At 38.4% G+C, this 24,500-nt stretch overlaps 1 protein-coding gene across 1 annotated transcript; it reads left to right on the forward strand.

Moving 5' to 3' along the window:
* Positions 1 to 14,870: 14,870 nt before the first annotated feature.
* Positions 14,871 to 24,123, forward strand: wdr76 (WD repeat domain 76). Its single transcript, XM_052142847.1, is given in 14 exon segments — positions 14,871 to 14,882; positions 15,263 to 15,355; positions 15,499 to 15,545; positions 15,642 to 15,753; positions 15,856 to 15,957; positions 17,365 to 17,405; positions 17,586 to 17,713; positions 17,716 to 17,738; positions 19,110 to 19,265; positions 20,703 to 20,818; positions 20,931 to 21,029; positions 21,909 to 22,061; positions 23,637 to 23,690; positions 23,862 to 24,123. Coding segments are annotated over 14 exon segments (1,398 nt in total).
* The last annotated feature ends 377 nt before the right edge of the window (positions 24,124 to 24,500 follow it).

Below are 24,500 nucleotides of genomic sequence, written 5' to 3' on the forward strand. Positions count from 1 at the left end.
AACACAGTTAAAGATGCGTTAGGGTGTGTGAGTTTGTCATTGTGCACATGTGCCTCAAGGTGGTGTGAGAATACAGGTTTGTAGCATTCCAGTGAATATGAAGCCACTGGCTGTACAGCTTCTGCCTAAGACGAGATGTAACATGTAAAAAGCATGATCATCATTCAGTATGACTAAGAACTTATCTTCTGCATTAATGTCTAATGGATGTCAAAGACTGCTTTTGTCTGGTACAGGACAGGCTGAAATTCCAGAAGAAAGGGTGGTAATGGGAAAAAGATGTGCACTATTACAAATACACACACCTACGTTAAAACACACTAGGAAGGGGCCAGACAGCTGTCCAACTAATTAGATCACGCTCATCTGTCTCAACAAATGCTCCCTTCACACCCAGGACATGGCACATTGGCCCTATTCTTAAGCCCTCAACTAGTACTAACTTGGAACTTACTTTTATGAATGTCCCTTTAGTTTTTTTAGGTTCTGAATTTGCCATTGCATTATATTCTTTGGAAACAACAGACTTTACTATCAGACGTTACTATCTATTTCTTTGTTTACTACAAGAGAAATGAGTACTATATTCATACATATTCATACTATATTCACATTTAAAGTCATGGAATGTCCTATGGCAGAAATTATTGTTCTAAATAAAGTTTGCATGCTGTGTAAAGGGAATTCTTGGAGACCTGTAACATACACTATTACAAATTTCCCAGAGGTCCATTGACTATATTGGCAAATGTAATTATTATTTAAAAAAGAACATGCATGCAACCTGGTGAGCAGTCCTTCTGCCTGACTGGGTATTTTGCGAGTGATGGTTTGTGATGTCTTAGCATGCCTGTGTCAGGAAAAGGGAGCCAGTGACTCTGTAGGCTTTGTGGCTGATTATCTAGTTGAGTTCCTCTGGATGGTGTGAAAGTCCCATGCAAAGCAAACAAGCCTCTGTCACCCTTTATCTGATCCTGGAGTTCCCTCCGAATCACACGCCAGGATCATTCATGTGGATAACAGGATATGTGCTAAAACATCTTCAGTCCTGGAGCAGGATTACAGAACACAAATTATCATCACCCATATCCTCCCATAAAAATAACAATGATAATTTCATTAAAATATATTCAGTTATAAAAAGTTTAATTTTCATTAAAGTTCATTTTTGTGAACATATGTCTTTCAGGCAGATAAGAAATATTTAGTAATTTCCTGTAAATTATGTTGTCAAAATGATGTATGCAATGGCTTTCAGTACTATTTAAAAAGCATTATAAGTTTCTTTCTTTAAATTTCACCTGCCAATGTATTTGTCAGATGTTTGATATTTTTTGTATTGATTGATTTTATTAAATGTAATATTATTGAATTGACATTATTATGATTTACAGTTTTTCATCCAAACCACATACTGTAATTATTATTATTGTATAATAATATAATTACATATGCTACTTGGCTGTACTGAATCAGTTGTATGCATTTGGACCAAAGGTGTTGACCATAAGATTTGTCAAATTATTTTAAATCTTTTCCAAATGAACCTTTAACCTTTCATTCCTGAAAACAGATAATGGCTATATTTTCTGCTTTTTAACAGCATGATCTCAAAGATGTAAACCAACTTAATTTTCATGCTCTAATTATTTTATCATGATACCTACGATTAAAATTTAGATACAGTAGAAAACAGAGGGCATTGTTTGCAAAACTATATATAACTAAATATATAGTTCTATATATAACTATATATAACTGTCTACATATGGGAGAAATAAAAAATGTACAGTGCTGTGAGTCCCCAATACCAGAATTAAGAAACACTTTTATCCAGATTAAATAGGAAAACTTCCTGTCTTTATTTTCAGGTGATTATTCTGCCTGAACAGCAGTTTGAAGAACACACTGAGACAACCACTTGTGACTGATTTACTTCAAGCTGAAACCTATGTTGTGACAAAATAACCCTGAGTTACAAAATTCTGACTTGCAAAATGATTCACACTCAGCTATAAGTTCACATAGGCTTACAACTGAGCAAACGCCATTTGAACTAGCATAGAGTTGAAGGTCTAAACAAGCGTTTCCTTTCAACATATGTTTGGAAATTAGGCTTATTTGTCTAATAATTTGCCTGTCTAAAAGATAAAGGAAAAAAATAGGAAAATTAGGTTTTGAGCCAACTAAATTAAAAACTGGAACTACCAGTATTTTCATATATTTTGCTATAGCTGTTAGGTAAACAAGTGAACATAATACAAACAAACTGGCGTACATTAAGACAAGAGTCAACTGCTGTATATAATGAAGGTAGATTTTAAACAAAAGATTGAAATGTGTTCTCAGGACAAGGGTACTTTGTTTCAAATTGTATTTTTTTATACAATTTAGAAATGTATACTATTGAGAATATTTTGTCACAAAAGGTCAACTTTTTTATCTTTTATCATTAGCAATGTTCAATCATTTGTATGTAACAAAAACTTGAAGATTTGTACTGTGTATTACAGAAATAAAAAGGACTCTAATTATTATCATGTTGCAGAGGACATTTAGCAGTGTTTTTTTTCTTTCTTTACTTTAGTATCTATTGGCATCTGTTCACGATGTACAGTTAAGATGTTATACAACTCATTCTAAAGAGTGACCTCTAGAGTTCTCTACTATGACTTCCCAACATTTCAAGGAGCTTTACCTCATCAACAGCCTCAGGTTAACACAGAAGATATCCCCATGTCATGTATTTCTGCGTAACTATATAATAAATTGTAGGGGCAAAATGTTTCATTGCTGATTTCAAATTATTTACTGCATTACTCATTGAACACAATTATAATGGAGATAGGAGAATGTAGGTTGGATTAGTGCTCTAAAAGTGCTTCAAAATGTCAGATTCAACATCATTTACAATCTGGAAATAAACTGAAATTTGCAGCATTTTGAAACATTTAAAACAAAGACATTTTGTAACAAAAAGCGAATAAAAAATATTATTCTGCATTATTTTGTCACTAAGCAAATTTGTGACATTGACCATTAACTTATAACGTTAATTTTTTTATAATTTATTTATTTATTGTGCATTTTATCAATAGAAACATTGATCACGGGTAAATGTAGAAGTCTTTGTGAGTCAATACATGTAACAACATTGACATTTTATTTGTGGTCATTTTCCTGCTGTATTTTCATGCAGAATAAGCTTTATGTCACTTGTAACAGCTGTTCTCTCTCTTTCAGTCAAAGCAGCAGCATTTTGACTGTGCTTAGGAGTTTAATAATCAGGTATATATATAGTAAGCTGAAAATTAAGGTGCATCTATATGCTTAACCCTTAAATGCATGGGAATTTTCACAAACACTCTTACATATTCTGTCTTTAGGGACCTGGAAATTATATCCATCACAAATGTGCCTAAAAATGTAACATTTAATGTAACTAATAGTGTAACATTTTAAAAATATTTTCAAGACAATTAAAATATATTAGAATAAAATATATTTTTCATAAATATACTTGCAACAATGTACTTTTTTCTGGACAAATGCAACAAATCTTGAACAGGGTTCATTATCTTCACACTGAAATTCCAGAGATGTATCTGGTTGTCAAACACATACTGAGTTAGATATAATACAAAAAATACACATAATCTAAAGATATCTATCTTCTCAGGCACTTTTTGAGTCTAAAAAGATGCAAAAGTTACATCATTTCAGTAGTACATCCAAATCATACTGTTCATGTGATGTACATGTTTCCTTCCACTTTGTTTCTTTATCAAATCGCAATGTCAAATGTAAATCGTAGCAGTGTAGATTTGGCTTGAACATTGGGGGGGCTGCAGCTTAAGGCATTTACATTTTTCCATTGATCATTTTATAAATAAACGATTGTAAAAAATCGACATTGTTTATTTGTATGAGTATTCATTTATCTTGTAGTTAACAAAGAAATATACATCCTGTGATAGTAAACTTATATGAAATAATCATGAAAATATAATAAATGGCATTTTTATTGCAATTTTGGCCTTATTTATTTTTTAATTAAATTTTTATAAATTTTTTAAAAATTTATAACAGAGCGATTGAGGAATACTAAAGAGGTGTGGGCAAAACAAACAAAAAATGGATGAGGTACAGGTTGTAGAAATGTGGTCCTGATTAAAAAAAAAAATACATAAAAAGCACACATATGCAAAGACAATTTATTTTCTTCATTCATGTCCTTGAACTGAGTTCCAGCACTCTTGCAGATTCGAGCCTCTTCAGCCTGCATGGCAGACACCAAGCAGGGCATCTTTTCTTCAATGAGCGATGACTGAGATGACTGTGGTAAAGTATGGCAGTTTCCCAGCATGCACTGACACTGTTGAAATGTGTAGGTAATGCAGGCAAATCATTTACTTATAAAGTGTGATACTGTTGTGTATTTGTGTTTTCTTGTATATATGTAGGTACATGCTCATAATTATTAGAGGTTTACTTGTTTTTGCCAAATGTAAGTGTAAGCCAGAGGTTTATGAGGTCTTGTGTCTTCTATGATCAATAATTATTTTTGTATAGATCTCATTTTATTATATTTTAGAATATTATAAAATGTAAAATATTGAATATTAATTGGAAGTATAGTAGTAGCCTACTATCAAACTGTGCTTGTAGATATGGAGTAACTCTTAAAGGAATATTCCGGGTTCAATAAAAGTTAAGCTCAATCAACAGCATTTGTGGCATAATGTTGATTACCACAAAAACATTTTTTAGACTCATCCCTCTTTTTCTTAAAAAAATAAAATAAATAGAGTCTACAATGGAAATTAAGGATGACAATAAAAGTGAATGTGGCCCATTTTTGTAGGGTTTAAACACAGAAATGTGAAGCTTATAATTTGATGAAAGCACTTGTGTTCTTTTCTGTTAAAGCTTGTTTATAATTTGAGCTGTTGATATGGTAACAAAGTTGTAAAATTGGTGGTGGTGGTGGTGGTGGTGTAGTGGTCTAAGCACATAACTGGTAATCTGGTAATCAGAAGGACGCTGGTTCGAGCCCCACAGCCACCACCATTATGACCTTGAGCAAGGCACTTAACTCCAGGTTGCTCCAGGGGGATTGTCCCTGTATTAAGGGTTCTGTAAGTCGCTTTGGATAAAAGCGTCTGCCAAATGCATAAATGTAAATGTACATCACACTTAAATCATGTTTACACATCCTTTTTGTGGCTATACTTTTGAAACAGTGAGTATTTTAATGTTAAACAAATTACCTTGATTTGTGCTTTTTTTAAAGAAATGGATGGACTAGTCTAAATTACTTTTTGTGATAATCAACATTATGCCACATATGCTGTTGATTGATCTTAATTTGTATTGAACCCGGAACATTCCTTTAACTAATCAGCAGATTGACTAAATTAATAAAGTGATTTTGATATTTGATACCTTGCTAGCAGAGGGGTGTATTGTAGCTTTCAACCCCCTATCGTTTATTTTATTATATTATAAATGCTTTCTATTTAATTTAAATGTTCATCTGTCCAACTTTGCCCGTGAGGAACTCCTGCAATTCAATACAGCTGTTACAGCGCCCCCTTTCTGTGACTGTGCTCTGAGACGTTTATGCTAGCTAGCCATTGTAGGATAGATTTTTATTTTTAAAGTACAATTAATTATTTTTGAAAGAAGACACCACCTCCAGATCCTGGGAGGGACGGACCGGTGCGTCGGTCGTCCTGGTGAATTAAAGAGAAGAAAACCCAAGAAAAGAAACCGTAAAGAAAAAGATTGTATCCCCTATATATCTCACATATTACGCTGGGGAAAAAACATCAGAAGAGAACTCAAAAGACAGGGGAAAACGACTCGGTTACTAACGTAACCTCGGTTCCCTGATATGGAATGATATTCCGGACATTATTCAAAAGGAATTGCAAATTGTATTTGCAATTGCGTTTTCAATTTGAGGACGCATAAAATGTGACATAATCCAAACGCAATTGCAAATCGCGCATTACGGTTTGCATTTTCGTTTAAGCGAACGCACAGTGACTGCCAGATTTCAAATGGAAAAGCAAAGTCCGTTTGCAACTGTGTTTCCCATATCTTACGAGTTTTGGCCCTGTCATATTTAAATAGCAATTTCAATTACCACGTCTGCTTTTTCACTTTCTCAGCATCGCGTATGTAGCCAGCCAGCCATTTATTTATTTTTATTTTTTTATTTAATTTTTTTTTTATTGCAATATTAACAAACAGAACAAGAAGATACATACAAGAAATATAAACAATCTTTCAAAACAAAAGAGAAATTATGGTTCAGAATACATTAAGAGGAAATGTGAAAGAAATGTAAATATATTCAACAATAGTCTAAAAAGAAAAGAGTAAGAGAAGAAAGAAAAAAAAAGAAGAAGAGGGCACAAAAGAAAAAACATTAAGAGAGAATATTAAACATGGCACTAATTCTGGATGTTTTCATTGCTTTCTTGTTAACAGAAGTTGAAATTGTATTTAAATACATCTTCAGTTCTTCTTTGAAAAAGCTAAATTGGGGTTTACTTTTCATATATTTACATTTATGGATATGAAACTTTCCAATATATAAAAGAAGGTTTATACAAAAACATGCATTAATTAGATTCTTGTCTTTAACATACATAAAACCTTTTGGACAATCAGAGCATTAATATTGTTCCAGAAAGACAGAGTAAAAAGACATTCCCAAAACAAATGATCAACAGTTTCAGAGGAGGCTTCACAAAAAGAGCAGGAAGTATCAATATCATTTCTAAATTTCTTTAAAAAAGTATTTAACTGGATAAAATCTATGAATAATTTTATAGGATATTTCTTTAACTTTATTAGTTAGAAAGAATTTCTGAGGATGTGACCAAACATATGACCATTTAATATCATCAAAAAGGTTATTCCAATAAGAAATGGAGGAAGGAATTGAAGTAACAGGGTCCAAAAATAATGACCTAATTTTATAATTGGATTTATGTATTGAAAAACAAATAAAACCAACCACAGTAGATTCAGGGCTAGGGGGAGAAACAGAAGTCACTGTAGCACTATTATTGTTTCTAAACAGCATACAGATTTCCAAAGAGATGGCCTTGAAAACTATATTAAATTCTTTACTAGATACTGGGAATTGGTCTCCTGAAACAAAATCGGAATAATTAAATAAATTACCTTCACTATCAAATAGCTGGTTTACTAATATCACCCCATTATTGAACCAGTTTTCAAGAAATAAAGATCTCCTCTTATGAAGAATATTACAGTTGTTCCAAATTAAAAAATTGTGTGGTGAGAAATTATGCTTGTAAATAAGTTTCCAAGCCATAAGCATCTGCTGATGATAATTGGAAAGTTTGACAGGAAGTTTATAATTGAATAATTGCACATTAAAAGAAAATGTATACCTCCTAATTGAGAAAAAATATATCTTGGGATTATACTCCAAATAGAAGATTGATTGTGAAGGAAACGTTTAAGCCAATTAATTTTTAAGGTATTGTTAAGAGAATCAAAATCAATGAAATTTAAGCCACCTTTATTATAAGAATTCAAAATAACTGATTTTCTAATACTCAAATGGAATACTAATTCCCTTAGTATTTCCATTTCCGATGCCTTACACAGAAACCTGTCAATCAGGGTCAAGGGTGGGATTATGCTATGGGGCGTGTTTGTCTTGAGAAGTGACGTCACTCACAGTCGACGGTCAAGAGGTGATGCCCTGAACAGACGCCGGTTTATCAAATCAAATCAAATCACTTTATTGTCACACTACCATGTACACAAGTGCAACAGTAGGTGAAATTCTTGTGTGCAGTTCCGAGCAACATAGCAGTCATGACAGTGACGAGACATATACCAATTACAGTAAACAACATACTTACACAACACAATTTACATATCAAATGTACACATACACAACACAATAATTATATACAATGTACAGTAAACAATACACAATATAGAATACACAATATACAATACAATAAGTAGGAGTATATGATATATATATATATATATATGAAGTAGTATATTGAGGAGAATATGTTGACAGTCCAGTGTGAGATTATAGATGAATAAAGTGCAGTCTAATTATTGATCCTGATAGACTGTGAGTGATGTCACTTCCCAAGACAAACACGCCCCATAGCATAATCCCACCCTTGACCCTGATTGACAGGTTTCTGTGTAAGGCATCGGAAATGGAAATACTAAGGGAATTAGTATTCCATTTGAGTTTTGGCTGGCTACATACACGACGCTGAGAAAGTGAAAAAGCAGACGTGGTAATTGAAATTGCTATTTAAATATGACAGGGCCAAAACTCGTAAGATATGGGAAACACAGTTGCAAACGGACTTTGCTTTTCCATTTGAAATCTGGCAGTCACTGTGCGTTCGCTTAAACGAAAATGCAAACCGTAATGCGTGATTTGCAATTGCGTTTGGATTATGTCACATTTTATGCGTCCACAAATTGAAAACGCAATTGCAAATACAATTTGCAATTCCTTTTGAATAATGTCCGAATATCATTCCATACCCTGAGAGGAGGGAATGAGTATTGCGTAAGTAGCTTACGCTATGGGAAAACTCCGTTTCTCGAGAAATATTGAAGTCTTTATGTAAAACGCATTGCAGCTGCACAGCAGACAGTAATGAGTGAGGCAGCTCGGTCATTGGCTGTGCTGCGGCAACTTGCTCGAACCAATGACGGGGCGACTCTGAACGCGCGACCAATGAGCGCACTTTGCGCCCGCGCGCTCAGAGACCGCCAAGATGGGCGTGGCTAAGGCTATATATTAGGCGCCCCGTCATGAGAGTTCTTTAGGTTCAATCGACTGAAGCGACTGACCAAGCACAAGCACGGCAGCTTACACAATACTCGTTCCCTCCTCTCAGGGAACCGAGGTTACGCTCATTGTAAAAACACAAGCACATATCTTATGTACTGATTTTTCTATTTACTGATATGCATAAAAAACCCTCTAAGTCAGTCAGAGACGGACCTTATAAGGGAGGAGATAATGCTCAGCATATACGTACTCCAGTCCATACTACAGTCAGGCTGATAGAATGTTGGAATGCAATGAGGGGACCTGTAGGTTATAAAACCTGATAAATGTCGAAGGCGAGGCCCAGCCTGCCGCTGCACAAATATCCTCAATGGGTATCCCACTCGACCACGCCCACGAGGAGGCCATGCTCCTCGTAGAGTGAGCTCTGACGCCTAAGGGGCATTGAAGGCCCTTGGCTTCATAAGCCAGCGCTATAGCATCTACTATCTTTGCTTTGAAACTGCGAGACCTTTAGTGCGGCCGCCAAAGCATACGAATAATTGTTCCGTCTGTCTGAACGGGGCAGAACGTTCCAAGTATACTCTGAGCGCCCTGACCGGGCAGAGTAAATTAGCGTCGCTTTCGTCTGCTGGAGACGATAGTGCTGCCAGAGATATCACCTGTACTCTGAAGGGTGTGGAGAGCACTTTAGGAATATACCCGTGCTTTGGCCTAAGGACAACTCTTCAGTCGTTAGGTCCAAATTCCAAGCAAGCAGCGCTTGATGACAGCGCGTGCAGGTCGCCTACTCTCTTGACTGAGGCGAGTGCCAGCAAGAGCGCAGTTTTGAGCGAGAGCTGCTTAAGGTGCACGGTTCGGAGAGGTTCGAATGGGGCATTCTTGAGTGCGTCCAGGACTGTGGCCAGGTCCCAGATCGGTACCGAGGGGGGGCGAGGAGGGTTCATCCTCCTAGCGCCTCTTAGGAAACGAATGATTAGGTCGTTTTTCCCTAATGAGCGTCCTTTATCAGGATTGTGTGACACCGCTATGGCAGCCACATAGACTTTGAGCGTGGAGGGTGTGCGGCCCACCTCCAGCAGCTCTTGCAAAAAGGCAAGTACACTTGGTATCTCGCACGATTTGGGGTTCAAGCTCTTGGTATCACACCAGTCACTGAACACTTTCCACTTTTGGGCATATAAGCGCCTCGTAGAGGGCGCTTGCGCCTCAGTGATGGTTCTCAACACTCCGCTGGGGAGGTTCTCTGGAACCCGTTGAGGGGCTATGCATGAAGGATCGCCCACAGATCGGGGCGGGGATGAAGAATCATCCCGTTGGCCTGCCTGAGGAGGTCCAGCCTCAACGGAATCGGCCATGGGGCAGATTGCATCATCTGCATCAGTTCTGGAAACCACGTCTGGTTCTTCCAGAGTGGGGCTACCAGGAGCACTGCACATTTCACCTCCCTGATCCGACTGATGACCTGAGGTAGCATCGCGATCGGGGGAAAAGCATACAAGGGGCGGCTCGGCCAGACTTGGGCGAGCGCGTCCGTGCTTTTTGAGAAGAAAAGAGGGCAGTGCGCATTTTCCCTGGAGGCGAAGAGGTCGACCTCCGCCTCGCCAAAGGTTTGCCATAACCACTGAAACGTCAGGGGGTGGAGAGACCATTCTCCTGGGAGAAATTTGTCTCTGGACAGCATGTCCGCTCCCTGGTTCAGGACGCCTGGCACATGCGTTGCTCTCAGCGAGCGCAGGTTGTGCTGTGACCATAAGATGAGCTCCCTGGCCATAGAGTGCAGGGAGCTCGGCCTGAGTCCACCCTGGCGATTTATATACGATACTACCGTCATGTTCTCCGTTCGGACCAGGACGTGTTCGTTTTTCAGGTACGGAAGCAGGGCTCTGAGAGCCAAGGCGACCGCCTTCATTTCCAGACAGTTTATATGTAGGCGCTTTTCCGGGTTTGACCAAAAACCGGAGACAGGCCTGCCCTCGTAAAGGGCCCCCCATCCTATTTTGGAGGCATCTGTCGTGATCATTTTTCTCCGTGTGTTCACGCCCAGACTCATGCCGGTTTGATACCAGTCGACGGCCTTCCAGGGCGTCAGGGCTTTTATACAGCCGTGATTCGCTCTGATTAAAAAGTGGCCCGAGCGCCACGCGTGAGTGGGGACACGGCTCTTGAGCCAGCGTTGGAGAGGACGCATGTGCAACAATCCTAGCTGGAGTACAGCTGATGCCGGGGCCATGAGACCGAGCATCCTTTGAAATCGTTTGACGGTGCGCGCTACCGCTCTGAATGATGTTGCAAGGCGCCGAATAGCGAGCGCGCTCTGATGAGAGGCGCCGTCATCTGCACTGAGTCTAGCACTATTCCCAGAAAAGAGATATTCTGGCTGGGGATAGCACGCTCTTTGCAAAATTGATTCTCAGACCCAGACATTCTAGATGGCTGATAATCCAAGATCTGTGCGTCGTTAACTGACTCTCTGATTGTGCTAGGATTAGCCAATCGTCGAGGTAATTCAGTATTCGCGACTCCCGCTGTCTCAGGGGAAAGTGCTGCGTCCATACATTTCGTGAATGTACGGGGGGCCAATGATAGGCCGAATGGTAGTACTGTGTACTGGTATGACTGTCCCTCGAAAGCGAATCTCAGAAATGGCCTGTGATGAGGCGCTATCGGAATGTGAAAGTAAGCGTCTTTCAAATCCACTGATAGAAACCAATCCCCGGGGTGTGTCGCAGTGACGTATGGGCCCTGCCGGCGAATTGCCTTGTGCTAACACTGAGCTTACAGCTCTCAGAGGCGCGGGCGCGCGCTGAGCAGCTTTGTTGAGTGCCGAGTGCAGGGGTGCGTGTGAGATTACAGGCACGCGCGTTATCTCCGTAATGCTTGCAGCATGAGCTGGAGAAATGTTTGAAACTGTATAGACAGTGTTTACGGGTGGGGGTGCATACATTGTAATAGGCACGCGCGCCACTTTCATAAAGCTTCCCGTTCTTAGCGGGGAGTTTCTTGGCTCGCGCGTCGCATCTGTGATGCTCGCGGCATGAGCCAGAGAACTGTTTGAAACTGTATGGGCAGCATTTATGGGTGGGGGTGCATATACCGTAGTAGGCACGCGCGCCATTTTCATAAAGCCTCCCGCTCACGGCGGGGGGTTTTGGGCATGCATACAGTGTTGGTGTGTAGGGTTGCATGCATGACAGCAGGCACGCGCGCTACCTTTATAGTATTTCCCGCTTTTACTGGGGAAGTGTTTATAACTGTGGGAACAGTGCTTGTGTGTAGTGGTGCATACATGACAATAGGCACACAAACCACATGTATGGGGCATCCAGCTTGAGCTGGGGAAGTATTCGGCACTGTTTGGACAGTATTGATATGTGGGAATGCGCACTTTAGTGTGGACACGTGACCCCTTAGTGAAACAGGCAGAAAATTACTCTTTTTGTGATTTCTGTGTGTTGCCGTTAAAACGGCGTTTGATTGCAGGTGAGCGAGTTCTGTGACTGGCCCATTGACTGCTGTACAGACATTTCCAGCCGCTTGTAAAAAGCGCGCTCATTGGTCGCGTGTTCAGAGTCGCCCCGTCATTGGTTCGAGCAAGTTGCCGCAGCACAGTCAATGACCGAGCTGCCTCGCTCATTACTGTCTGCTGTGCAGCTGCAATGCGTTTTACATAAAGACTTCAATATTTCTCGAGAAACTGAGTTTTCCTATAGCGTAAGCTACTTACGCAATAGGAGAGACCTCTCGAAAGGGAACATCTCTTATATGGGACTTTTTAGCCAGGATTTTGTTTGTGAATATATTTATCTCTAGAAAAGTGTAGGTATTGTAGCAACTTGAAAGACCTAATATATAATATAATATGCTATTAAACTAAATATGCTGTCATTCAGTTTTGGATGATTAATTTGGGCCCAAATGGTTTGTAGTCATTGATGTAGTCATTTTTATAAATGAAATAAAAAATGTCCTTCATAAGTTTGCTAACACTAACTTTAGTAACAGGTTTGGATGGTTGAGCTTGAAAAACACTCACTCAAATCAGTAATTTGTGTAAAAATTTAGGAAATTAAATTAAATGAATTTAACTCCTTCAACCCAAATTTAAAAGTTCACTTTACACACATACAGTGGACTAATTTTACAGAAAACTTCCAAATTTCAAGAAAAGGTTCCAATAATTCATAAATAATATTGTCATGTTTAAAATGTTATGATAAGCTTTTTTCTTTTTTTTTGTCTTTCTTTCTTTTTGTGGAATCAAATTTCATTTTACATATAGTTTTCCTAACTTTGTGAGCGTTTAATTAATGTTCTGTTAGAGCCACAGTCTCTCCCCGCCAACAGTGTCAGTTCATTTCACTAGATGGCAGGAAGTACTTGAAAGAATAATTTTTCCTCTTGTCACCTTCCATCACAATATAGGAGAAATATATAGCTGCAGGCATTGCTTGAAAAAGGGGTGTGAGCTCCAAATCCCCATTAAAGGTATAGCAAGCCCCTAACCTTACCCTTTCCCTAACTTTACCCTTTTGGATTTGGCGCAACCCTCTTTCTGAGTAACCCCGCCCCTATTTGGAGTTCTCTGTCATACAGCTATAACTACTTACAATATACGAATCTCAAATATAGGTGGCGCTCTAACGCAGCTGAGCACTGACACATACGCTCCTCACAGACAACAAGTGACCTTCTCACTGTTTCGTCGAACATCTCGGCTTCTGAGTGGACTTTGTCTTTATGGCTTTCAGAGATCATCTTTCATAGTGATTCTTTTGATATACTGTGGTGTTAAGACAACAAAATAAACTACATAGTCAAATTCCTTAGAACGACAGTACCAGGTCTGCAGTTGAAGAGGTTAAGGAATATTTAAATACTCTCATAATTTGCTCACCCTCATTCCATCCCAGATGTGTATGACTTTCTTTCTTCTACTGAACACTTCCAACACAAGTCAATGGTGGCCAGAACTTTGAAGGTCCAAAAAGCACATAAAGGCAGCATGAAAGTAATTCATAAGACTCCAGTGGCTTAATCCAGATCTTTAGTAGTGATATGATAGGTGTATGTGAGAAACAGATCAATATTTAAGTTCTTTTTTATTTTTTTTACTATAAATCTCCACTTTCACTTTTTACATTTACATTCTTTGTATAAACGAGCACTGTTTATAAAAAGTGAATAATAATAATCTGGGACTTTGGTAATAATAATAATCACCCAAACATGGAGCGTGACGAGCGATTAAAACCCTCCCAGAAAATGAATATTCATGATTATCAATTAAACGTCCACTCATTCAATTTCGTAACAGAAGTGGCGGTAATAGTTACAAAACGGATGAGGCGCGGGAGTTTGCATAACGCCATGATATCAGATGAAAATGTATTACATCTCTCTACTTGCACTGACATGGATGCAGAAATGAGTGATACATGTTTAAAGACGGAGCTTATTTTACTGATGAGTTTGAGGCACCCTCGCTATACATTTCTCAGTTACACACATTTTAGAAATACAGCGCGCTCTGATAATCAGTCTAACGTAAGGCTACTTTATTTAGACAGTTTGTGTTGACGTTTGATCCACCACTATATTAGTAATAGTAGTCTGAGCTGGTGACGTCGTTACACTTTTTTTCTAACTTTAGATCCGTTTGTATACACTGGCGTAGCTCTAGTGAAGCACATTTGCCCGAGTCTTTGTCTCTTCTGATGAATGGACAGTGAAACTTAAAATAGTGAATCTTGTGTAGGCACATTGAAAATGAAAATATGCTAAGCACTGGAACAGGCGGATAAAACAGATTTTATTCGGTATTTGTTTTGTGTACATGGTTTATGGATGACTTACTGACAAAAAGAAACAACTTGTATGTTCAACTTTCAACTCCTGCAGTACTTCAATACAGCGGTTATAGCGCCCCCTGTCTGTGACAGTGCTCTGAGACATTTATACAAGCAGAGTCTCAGGAGAAATGGAATATTTATTTGTGTGTCTAATTTATAATTTTTAGGAGAGGACACCACCTCAGGTCATTAAGATGGATGGAGAGGTGCGTCGCAACAAAGAAAAGCAAAGCCAAGAAAAGAAAACAATTATTTCCCCTAAATGTCTGACATTTTGCTGTGAGGTAACACAATCCAGAAAAGAAGTCAAAGGATGGGTAAGGATATCTCTTATGGCACTTTTCAGCCCAAACTGTATTTGTGAACATATATATTGGTATAGTGATTATTAGATATTATCTTTAGAGAAGTGACCCTGAGGAAAAAGACAATGAGGGAAAAGGAATTTCCAAAAATGTGCATGTTGATGGCCATGATAAGAAATCCCTTCCAGTAAGTACAGACACTGCTGGATCAACTGTACAGACTGAATGTCTGCTTTCTAGCTGAATTGCAGAATTAACTTTTTCTCTGACATCTTAAACAGGGTTATCGTGAGGGTTTGTCTGAGTATGAGCTGGAGCGACTGGAGAATATCAGACAGAACAAGGCCTTCCTCAGTTCACTTAACCTGCCTCAGGTAAAACTTTGTGCATGGCGAGGAAGGGCGAATACAACACCAAGTCATTTTTTAATATGTCTTTTTGGTGTCTTTGTCTATCCACATTAGATTTGTGCTTGTCTTTATATACCTATTGAATTCACAATGCTACCTGTTTCCAGATCTCTGAAGCTCTGAGACCAAAACCTACTCAGAAAGGCCTGAAAAAGTAACTGTTAATAGTAATTTGCCATTCAATAGCTGTTGAGAACACTGGGAAAACCACCATATGGTTTGACTAAATAATATCACCTATTTGCTTTAGGGAAAAGATGGTTACAGTGATGCTTCCTGTTCGCAAGTCACTGCGGTTACAGCATAAGGATACTGAGACACCTCTTGCTATAAAAAGGACTTCCACTATGACCGAAAAGCCTGTAGCTGTAAGTAATTGACATGTCTGTCAATTTTAGTGACAGTCCACTTTCAAATAAAATTTTTTATGGTAATGGTACGGTATCTAATGAGTCCTTCTTCAGAAAAAAATAATTTGCAAACCTCCAGGACCAATACCATTGGATCCAGTCGACTTGGATGAACATGTCAAGCTACCTGAAGATTTGTTTAAACTCCGGAACGAGGTCAGTATTTATATTGATTGTGTGTGTACGGAAGAATATTCCAATATTAATTGGCCATATTATGAATATACTGTATGTGTCATGTAAATGTGTAATGTGTTAGCCCAATTGAAATAACCCAATTAACGCACAGAACTAACTAAATTAGGCACAGAATTTCTTTGAAACATTTAATTTATTGACATAAATGGATAACAAAACATCAAACAAAATATAATGTTTGGTTTGATTATGCAGTCTAGGGCTCAAGTGCCAAATTAGAGGCGTTTTTTCTTAGTGACCACTGCGCATTAAGGGCTCTAAAAGTTAATGTTTTGGTTGGTGCAATGCATAGTGATAGTGTGTACATAAATATTTTATATTAATTTGCATAAAAATGTGCATTTAATATCTTCAGTAATATCTAGTAAAACTTACAGAGCAGAATATTTTGAAATGCTTATACAAATATATCTTTATCAAATAAGCACACGAGAAAGCCAACTGGGCTCATCAGCTTTTTTGTTTTGATTCAAATATCAACACATGCAAGACCTTATGCACTCACTGAGCACTTTATTAGTTACACTATGGTCCTAATAATGTGCAGGACGTGGTCTTCTACTCTTGTAGCCCATCTGCCTCAAAGTTCGACATTCTGAGATGCTAATCTGTTCACTACAATTGTACAGAGTGGTTATCTGAGTTACCATAGCCTTTCTGTCAGCTCGATCTAGTCTTGCCACTCTCTGTTGACTTCTCTCGTTTCCTCAGCAGAACTGCTGCTCACTGGAGGTTTTCTGTTTTTGGCACCTGTGGCAGGGTGGAGGGCGGGGCCGGGTAGTGATCCTACACACCCGGTCCCGTATTAGACTAATTAAGCCTCCGAGGGATAAAGGTCGACTGCAGAGGATCGTGCGGGAGAGAGAGATCGTTTACGGACATGTCCGTCCAGGAGATCAGCAGTAAAATCAGCAGTAAAATACCAGGAGATCAGCAGTAACAGAAATACTCATACCAGCCTGTCTGGCACCAACAATCATGGCACCGTTGATATCACTGAGATAATTTTTTCCCCATTCTGATGGTTGATATGAACATTAACTCAAGCTCCTGACCTGTATCTGCACTGCTGCCACACGATTGGCTGATTAGATAATTGAATGAATAGGTGTGCAGGTGTTCCTAATAAAGTGCTCAGTGAGTGTATACTAAGATTACTAACTGTAGACTCTGTGATTATTGTATGTTACCACCACCTTTTTTTATTTTACATACATGCATATTGGTTATTGTAATTAAGGCTTAATCGGAATATGTTTGTTAATCAAAAATTGTGCATGTAAAAAAAATATTTAAGTCAGTGTATACACATCTAAGTATGTATAACACCAGTGACTTTGATCTGTATGTTTTTATCCTTTATAGAGCCCATTGAATCGAGAGCGAGGAACGACAGATTTAAAATTGTGAGTAATGTCCGTACTTTGCATAAGAGTGATCCGTTGAATGTGGCCATTTTAAGAGAGGATTACCCTTGCATGACATTTAGATTAGTTTTAATCTTGTAGTCAGTGCTTTGAGTTTTTCCTTACATATAGAATGATAATCAGTATATGTAGTAAATGTATTTATGAATTTGTTTTCAGGTACCAAGGAGCGCTTCAGAAGATGTCTTTAGATGACTGCTCTGTGATAAAAGTTGTGAAACAGCGGATCTTTTCAGCAGCTTTTCACCCATCCTCTTCCAACTTGTTCATGGCAGCAGGGAACAATTTTGCCACCTGGGATTGTGGAATAAGGTAACGTGTAAATTTACCATTGTATGTATGAGAAGCATTGTCAAAGATACCTCTCACCCCAACCACAATCTGTTTACTCCTCTCCCATCTGGGAGACGCTATAGGAGTCTTCGCTATCGCACCAGCAGACTCAGGAACAGTTACTTTCCCTCAGCTGTCAGCCTACTTTTTTTTTTCCGCACATTCCCTTGCACATTTCTTGCACCTAATGTCTACCTCCTGATGCTGCTTGCACTGTTATGGCCACCGGCAATATACTTATACCTCATTCTGTACAATGCACCTTCAGTTTATGCTTCTTCATTTGCACCTTGTACTGTATTATAGACATTTGCATTGAGCTGGTCTCTGCTTCTCTATATCATAACTTTGCACTCAGAAAACCCATATTATATATATACTTACATATATATATATATATATATATATATATATATATTGCTATTTGCACTTCTGGTTAGATGCTAACTGCATTTCATTGGCTCTGTACTTGTATTTTGCACAATGACAATAAAGTTGAATCTAATCTAAAAAATCTAATGTATATACGGGTATTGAGTGTATGAATGTGTTAGTTAACCTAGTTATAAGGGATGTGCCTGTGTGATCGACTAGTTGTCTAACATCCTCTGGGGTTAATGATGGTAGTAGAGATGTAGAGAATATATGGGAAAATAGAAGTGTAGATATGGAAATGTCTTATCTAATCTATTACTGAAGAGTTGCTGGTGTTGCACTTTAGTTCTGATGGACCCTTTTCTGGGTTTGGAATGCAGAAGTAAACTATAGCCAGGTAAACTTGTATAGATTCAATTATTTTTTGCATCCCTATATGCTTCAACAGCAAAATAAAAAACCCACTGATATGTTTACACAACTTTCCAAAAAGGGAAAAAATTAGATAGCAGTGGTTATGGCAAATTTACTGTCACTCCCTCAGCAACTGTTCCTTTTTTAAATTAATGTCAGTGTTATTTAATAGAAAGAATAATGTTTTAAATTTACACAAAATTATTGTGAAATATTAAGTATATTAATATGCTGTTAAACAAGTTGGAAATGCCATCAGTCTGTATAAACAGTCCATTGTATGTAGAGTCACAGAAATGTACGGGCAGTGGGATGCCTGAAAATTACAAGACACAGGGAATTGAGGGTTTTTAGAGGGTGGAATTTATGGTAGATGTGTTGGTGTGTGTGTATACTTACTAGTGAAATGTAATGATGTAAGAGGGTCTGGAAGTTTCCTGTCACTGGGTGAGAGAAAGTAGAGATTGTGAGTAAGAGTTGGAATGTGATAAAGTGATCAGACTAATGACTTTAAGAGACATTGTCAGCTATGCCTGTAATAAATTCTGGTGTTAACCTCAGGGTGCTACATGGGGTGATGATGGTGTCCTTCTCTTTGAACCCCACTCCAGACCAATTACCTGCATGGCCTTCTCATCTCAGTATTCTAACCTCATCACTGTCAGCTATGATGGCTCTGCACGCAGCATGGACTTGGAGAAGGCGGTGTTTGATGAGGTGAAAATTGCAGTCCAATTTCAGCCATTTTAACACTGGTTGATTAGAAACTTTTTATTTTTTTCCTAGCTGAAGACTGAGCTAAATCCCTTCTTAGCAAATTATGCTGGGTAGTGCCATCTAAGTAAACAAAAATGCATTTTGTTAAAGCTGACTAGCCAGAGGATAATTGACTCCCCCAGCTGAGCCTTGGGCCTTATTTATATAGACATTCATAAAATGATCTTAAATGTAAACGTACAATAATTTACTAAATGTTCCTATGAACAAATTAAAAAATGTACATGCGCACAAATAAATAATCCTAAATGCATCCCACTTTATAAATTAAAATTCATCTTAAAAAATGCTTACGAGAATGAGCGCATGGACTCCACTTACAGAACACCCACAAATATCCGAATATGGTGAGACCGAATACGGTGAGACCGAATACAATAAAAGTGCATGTTATTCATTAGTTCATTAATTAATTTGTTCTTTTGGAATGTTCTTGCACAGTTCGCAAGTTTTTTTCTAAAAAAAAAAAAGTGAGTGCAGCTACCAGTGTCTGCCCACATAATGTGGGTTTCAACAACTCAACTTCTCATCAGTTATTCATGTGCATCAGCAATAATAAATCCACCCTATTCTTCAACCAATGTCATATTCTTGCTAAACCTTAATTCCAAAAAGAGGTTTACATGCTCTTTTAAATATAATAAAATATCCATAGTCTAAATGGCAATCATGTTCTGTATAAACCACATGTGTGTTCTTTTCTCGCTGTCCTCTTCTGCTTGCTTTTGCCATTGAGACTGTTGCAGTGCTTTTTAAACATCTGTAGGCTATATTGATTTAGCTATGTTTACCTGTAACCTGTAAATTTGTACGCATGCTTTTCAGTTGACGTGTACATAAGAACATTTTCACATCAGTTTCTGCCTTTATTAATCCTGATTTGTTCCTCACTTTTGACATAGGATCAAATCCATTGTAATGGAATTAAGGAAAAAATCTGATCGTACGGACGTTTTTATAAATGAGGCCCCTGGTTTCTCAGAGGTTTTTTTTTTTCCCTCCTCAAACTAACAACTTAAGAAGTTTTTCATTCCTTGCCACATTCGCCTTTGGCTTATTCACTGGGGGCAAAAAAAATTCCAATGAAACTGCTCAATGGAGACTTTAAGACATTACAGATACTACAGTATGATTTTCTGTTAAGCTGCTTTGAAACGGTGTGTATTGTGAAAAGTGCAATACTTGAAAAGTAATATGAAAATTACTTTGGTTTTTGTGTTTACAGTAGTCGTATGTAGGCTGTTTATTGTGACATGGGAAGATATTTTATGTATTCTCTTTCTGGTGTGAACTCGCATTCAAAAGTTGTAATCTTGCTTCTTGCTCCCATTTACAGATGTACAAGTTTTACAAGTTACAACTTTATTTTGTACTCAGGTGTATCACTCATCCTCTGGCCTGAAAAGTTTTGACTTTTTGTCAAGTGACTGCTCCACTTTACTACTCTGTGACTGGGATGGAGATGTTGCTATTGTTGACAGTAGAACTCCAGGGTGAGAAATGGGCTTTTACCCCAACATTTAAACATGTATATGATTTACTTAAGCTTAAAATATTTATTTTACTGACAACATACATATAGTAATTTGTGATATGTGTTTACAGGGCCTCATATGAGTCACTGTACACCATAGATCCAAAGGCCTTGCGCAGTGTTCATGTCCATCCTGTGAAACAGCAATACTTTGTAGTTGCAGAGAGCAGGTATTGCCTACAATTTCTATACTATGCTAATGTTTGAAAACAGTCTTGAATTTAAAACCACTTGTTACTGAGTAAATGACTAAGGTACCCTTCATATTTTAGGAAAGCCTGCCTAATGGGTTTGTTCTCTAGGTAAATTTCTCTGCATTTTTTGGATTGTTTATAGAGTGCCTGCCCACTTTTTCAGCAGTATTTGTTTCCGGAAGTATTTTTCCTATGCTTTTCTTCCATAGAGATTTCATAAAATTCTTCATATAAAAGTTCTAAGCCGAACCAACTAAACGAACCAGCTCCAAGGTGAATTTGATTTGTAGTGGAAAAGTATTAAAAAAATGTGTGATCAGGATCATGGGTAGTGTAGTTCTTAACCCGAAATAATTTTTTATTAACTTGAAGTAACATGACTGATGGCTTCTATAGGCATTTAACCATCAATGACCGTGCCGTGCAAAGCATGGGGCTGGGCCCAGGGCAGGATAGTCAATGCAGGGCCCTTCTTGTCCCCCTCGGTAAAAAGTGGGTGTCTTCCCTGGTTACGATCGCAATTTTGAGAGGTTGGCCATGGGGCCTGGTGCAGTCTTTAAAGGTTTAGAAGTTATAGTTAAAAAATCTACACCCCTGTGGAGAAAACTATTGGTATTTTTCTTCCGGAACCTGACTGTTGCACATTCTTACAAGGCTAGTATACCAAAAAATCTCTCTTGTGAGGTCCAGACCGCAAATTATTTTTTAATTTTCCATGAAACACAAATGGGATTTATTTCTTTTAGCAAAATGTTCAGATTGCTCCATAATGGGGACTTTCCTTTTAATCAACCTCAGAAATGTGCATTTATCTTTGATTACAGCTAGTGATGGATCATATTTCTCCTCTTTTAGTTCAGTGCACATATATGACTTGCGTAGTCTGAAAAGAAGAAACAACCAGGCAGTCTGTCAACTGAATGGTCACTCCCGCAGTATCTCCAGTGCTTTTTTCTCTCCTGTCACAGGCAACAGAGTTCTTACAACCTGCTTGGACAACAAAATCAGGTGCTGATGTCAAAAGTGCCGCTGCTAAAATTGCTTATTTTAGTGCCTAATAAATCTACCTCAAATAGTCAAATTCCTACATTCTCTTCAGCAAATGCTCCAGTAGGGGGTGCTAGTGCATCATGACATTACCATAAACATGGTCAGTCTAACTGAATCTCATCATGAGCCAGAATAGTACAGATATCTATTGAATTGACAGCAATTTTTACTGTTGCATATGTCTAGTTCTCAACTGGCATAACTTGATCTGGCATACTGATCTCAATGAAGCAAATGCCTGCTAATGGCACTTTTCCAATGCACATTACGGTTCGACTCTACTCACTATTCTGAGTTTTCTTTTCCACTGCTGTTTAGTGCTGCCTCAACGTGGGTGGGATTATAGGCTGATCGTCATAGTTGCGCCGCCTCTACTACCGTGACATCTTAAACGCAACACAACAATTAACAATAAAACGACCGCTAGCTGTTAACTACTAGGTCATTGTGCTGCATAAAGCAGTTGTTGTATGGTGATTTTACACAATTGTAACAGTTAAAGTGGCCTGGTTGTTTTAGAAGCAAGCTTCCAGTAGCTGGTCAACTAAATAAAGTGAAGCCTTCAAGCAGCTTTTCACTTTTAATAATTGTTTTTACTTTTCCCTACACTGTTGGTAGGTCTGGTGGTAGCCATGTGCGGCCAACAGCTGAGACACTTCCTGAAAGACTTTTTCGTTTTGCGTCGTTTTGTTCGTCGCTAACGAGAGGAATGTCTGCGCCTCGTTTATTGACTACGCCGTGGTTTTGCGCACAACCATTTCTTTTTACAAGGTGGTACTTAAAAAAAAAAAGTACCAGGTTCTATCCACAGCGGAAAACCCCCAAAAAGCGAGCAGAGTCGAGTCAAACTGTGCAGTGGAAAAGCCCCATTAGATCTAGATGCACAGGGGGGACTGGGTAGCTCTGCAAGTAAAGACGCTGACTACCACACCTGGAGTCACAAGTTCGAATCCAGGATGTACTGTGTGACTCCAGTCAGGCTTCCTAAGCAATCAGTTGGCCCGTTGGGGTTAACCTCCTCATGGTTGCTATAATATGGTTCTTGCTCTCGGTGGGGTACGTGGCGAGTTGTGCATAGATTCTAGGTCTAGGTCTCTGCGGTAACGCGCTCAACAAGCCACATGATGAGATGCGTGGAATGACAGTCTCAGATACATAGGCAACCTCCGGGTTGAGGGAGTCACTACGCCACCACAAGGACCTAGAGTGTATTGGGAATTGGGCATTCCAAATTGGGGAGAAAATCTACACACACACACACACACACACACACACACACACACACTAAAGATCTAGATGCACATTTTAGATGCAAACATTTCTCTTAGCTAACTTCAACAAAACAATTTAACATTTACTCAAAGGATACATGTAGGTGTTTTACATTTGCACATTTTCCAAAATGTACGCTCTGTATTGTCCACTACTGAAACAAGACCTAAAGAGTTATAAAACATAAACGACACTTAAGTATGAAAGTGCCTCCCAAGAAACCGGTTGCATACATTTTGGCTTTTTGTTGTTTCTTCTTAGGGTATTCAACACTTCCCAAATGGTTAACAGAGCTCCTCTACTAGGCTCAATTAGGTAAGTTTGGTTATCATGTGTTCTTTAAGGGATGTTATAACTCATGTTTCTTTAGCTTGATAGTTGTGTCTTTATAAAAGACATGATTGTTTGAAGTGCGTTCAGTTACATTAGTCCACTTGTAATTGAGACCAAACATCTCTGTAATGTCTAGCATGACGTTTTATGCAGGCACGATATGAAGACAGGTCGGTGGTTGTCCAAGCTTAGTGCAGTGTGGGACCCCAAGCAGGAAGACTGTTTTGTGATAGGCAGCATGGCCTGGCCTTGCCAAATTCAGGTGTATCATGAGAGCTGTCGTCTCCTTCACTCTTTTCAAAATGAGGAGCACCTGACCACCATGTGCTCCATCACAGCATTCCACCCAAGCAGGAATGCTTTGCTTGGAGGCAATGTAAGTGGTAGGCTGCATGTCTTTTCTGACCAACACTAATACCATTTAAGATCAATTTGTTAATTTTGAGTGTTCTGTTAATGTTATGTCCCCTTTTTTCTTTTAACCAAAAATATTTTTGTTTGTAATATTTTATATGGAATATAATGTTACAGTAACAAAACGAACAGTAAACATGTAATAATATTAAAAGGAAATTATATAAAATGGTAATATTGTTTCTTTGTTCTATTAATGTCAAATGGTACTGTAGCTAAACTAGGGCTGTAAAATCATCCTACAATGTACAACAAACGCAGTCAAACTTTTTTTTTTCAAGCGTGTCCAGCAATGAGTACTGCTTAATTTCATATTGTGCGCAATATCGGATACACACACACAAACTTAATGTCTATAGTCCAGTCTTAAAAGTCAGT

This window comes from Xyrauchen texanus, chromosome 2 (genome assembly GCF_025860055.1).
Source record: "Xyrauchen texanus isolate HMW12.3.18 chromosome 2, RBS_HiC_50CHRs, whole genome shotgun sequence".
In the NCBI taxonomy this organism is placed as follows: Eukaryota; Metazoa; Chordata; class Actinopteri; order Cypriniformes; family Catostomidae; genus Xyrauchen; species Xyrauchen texanus.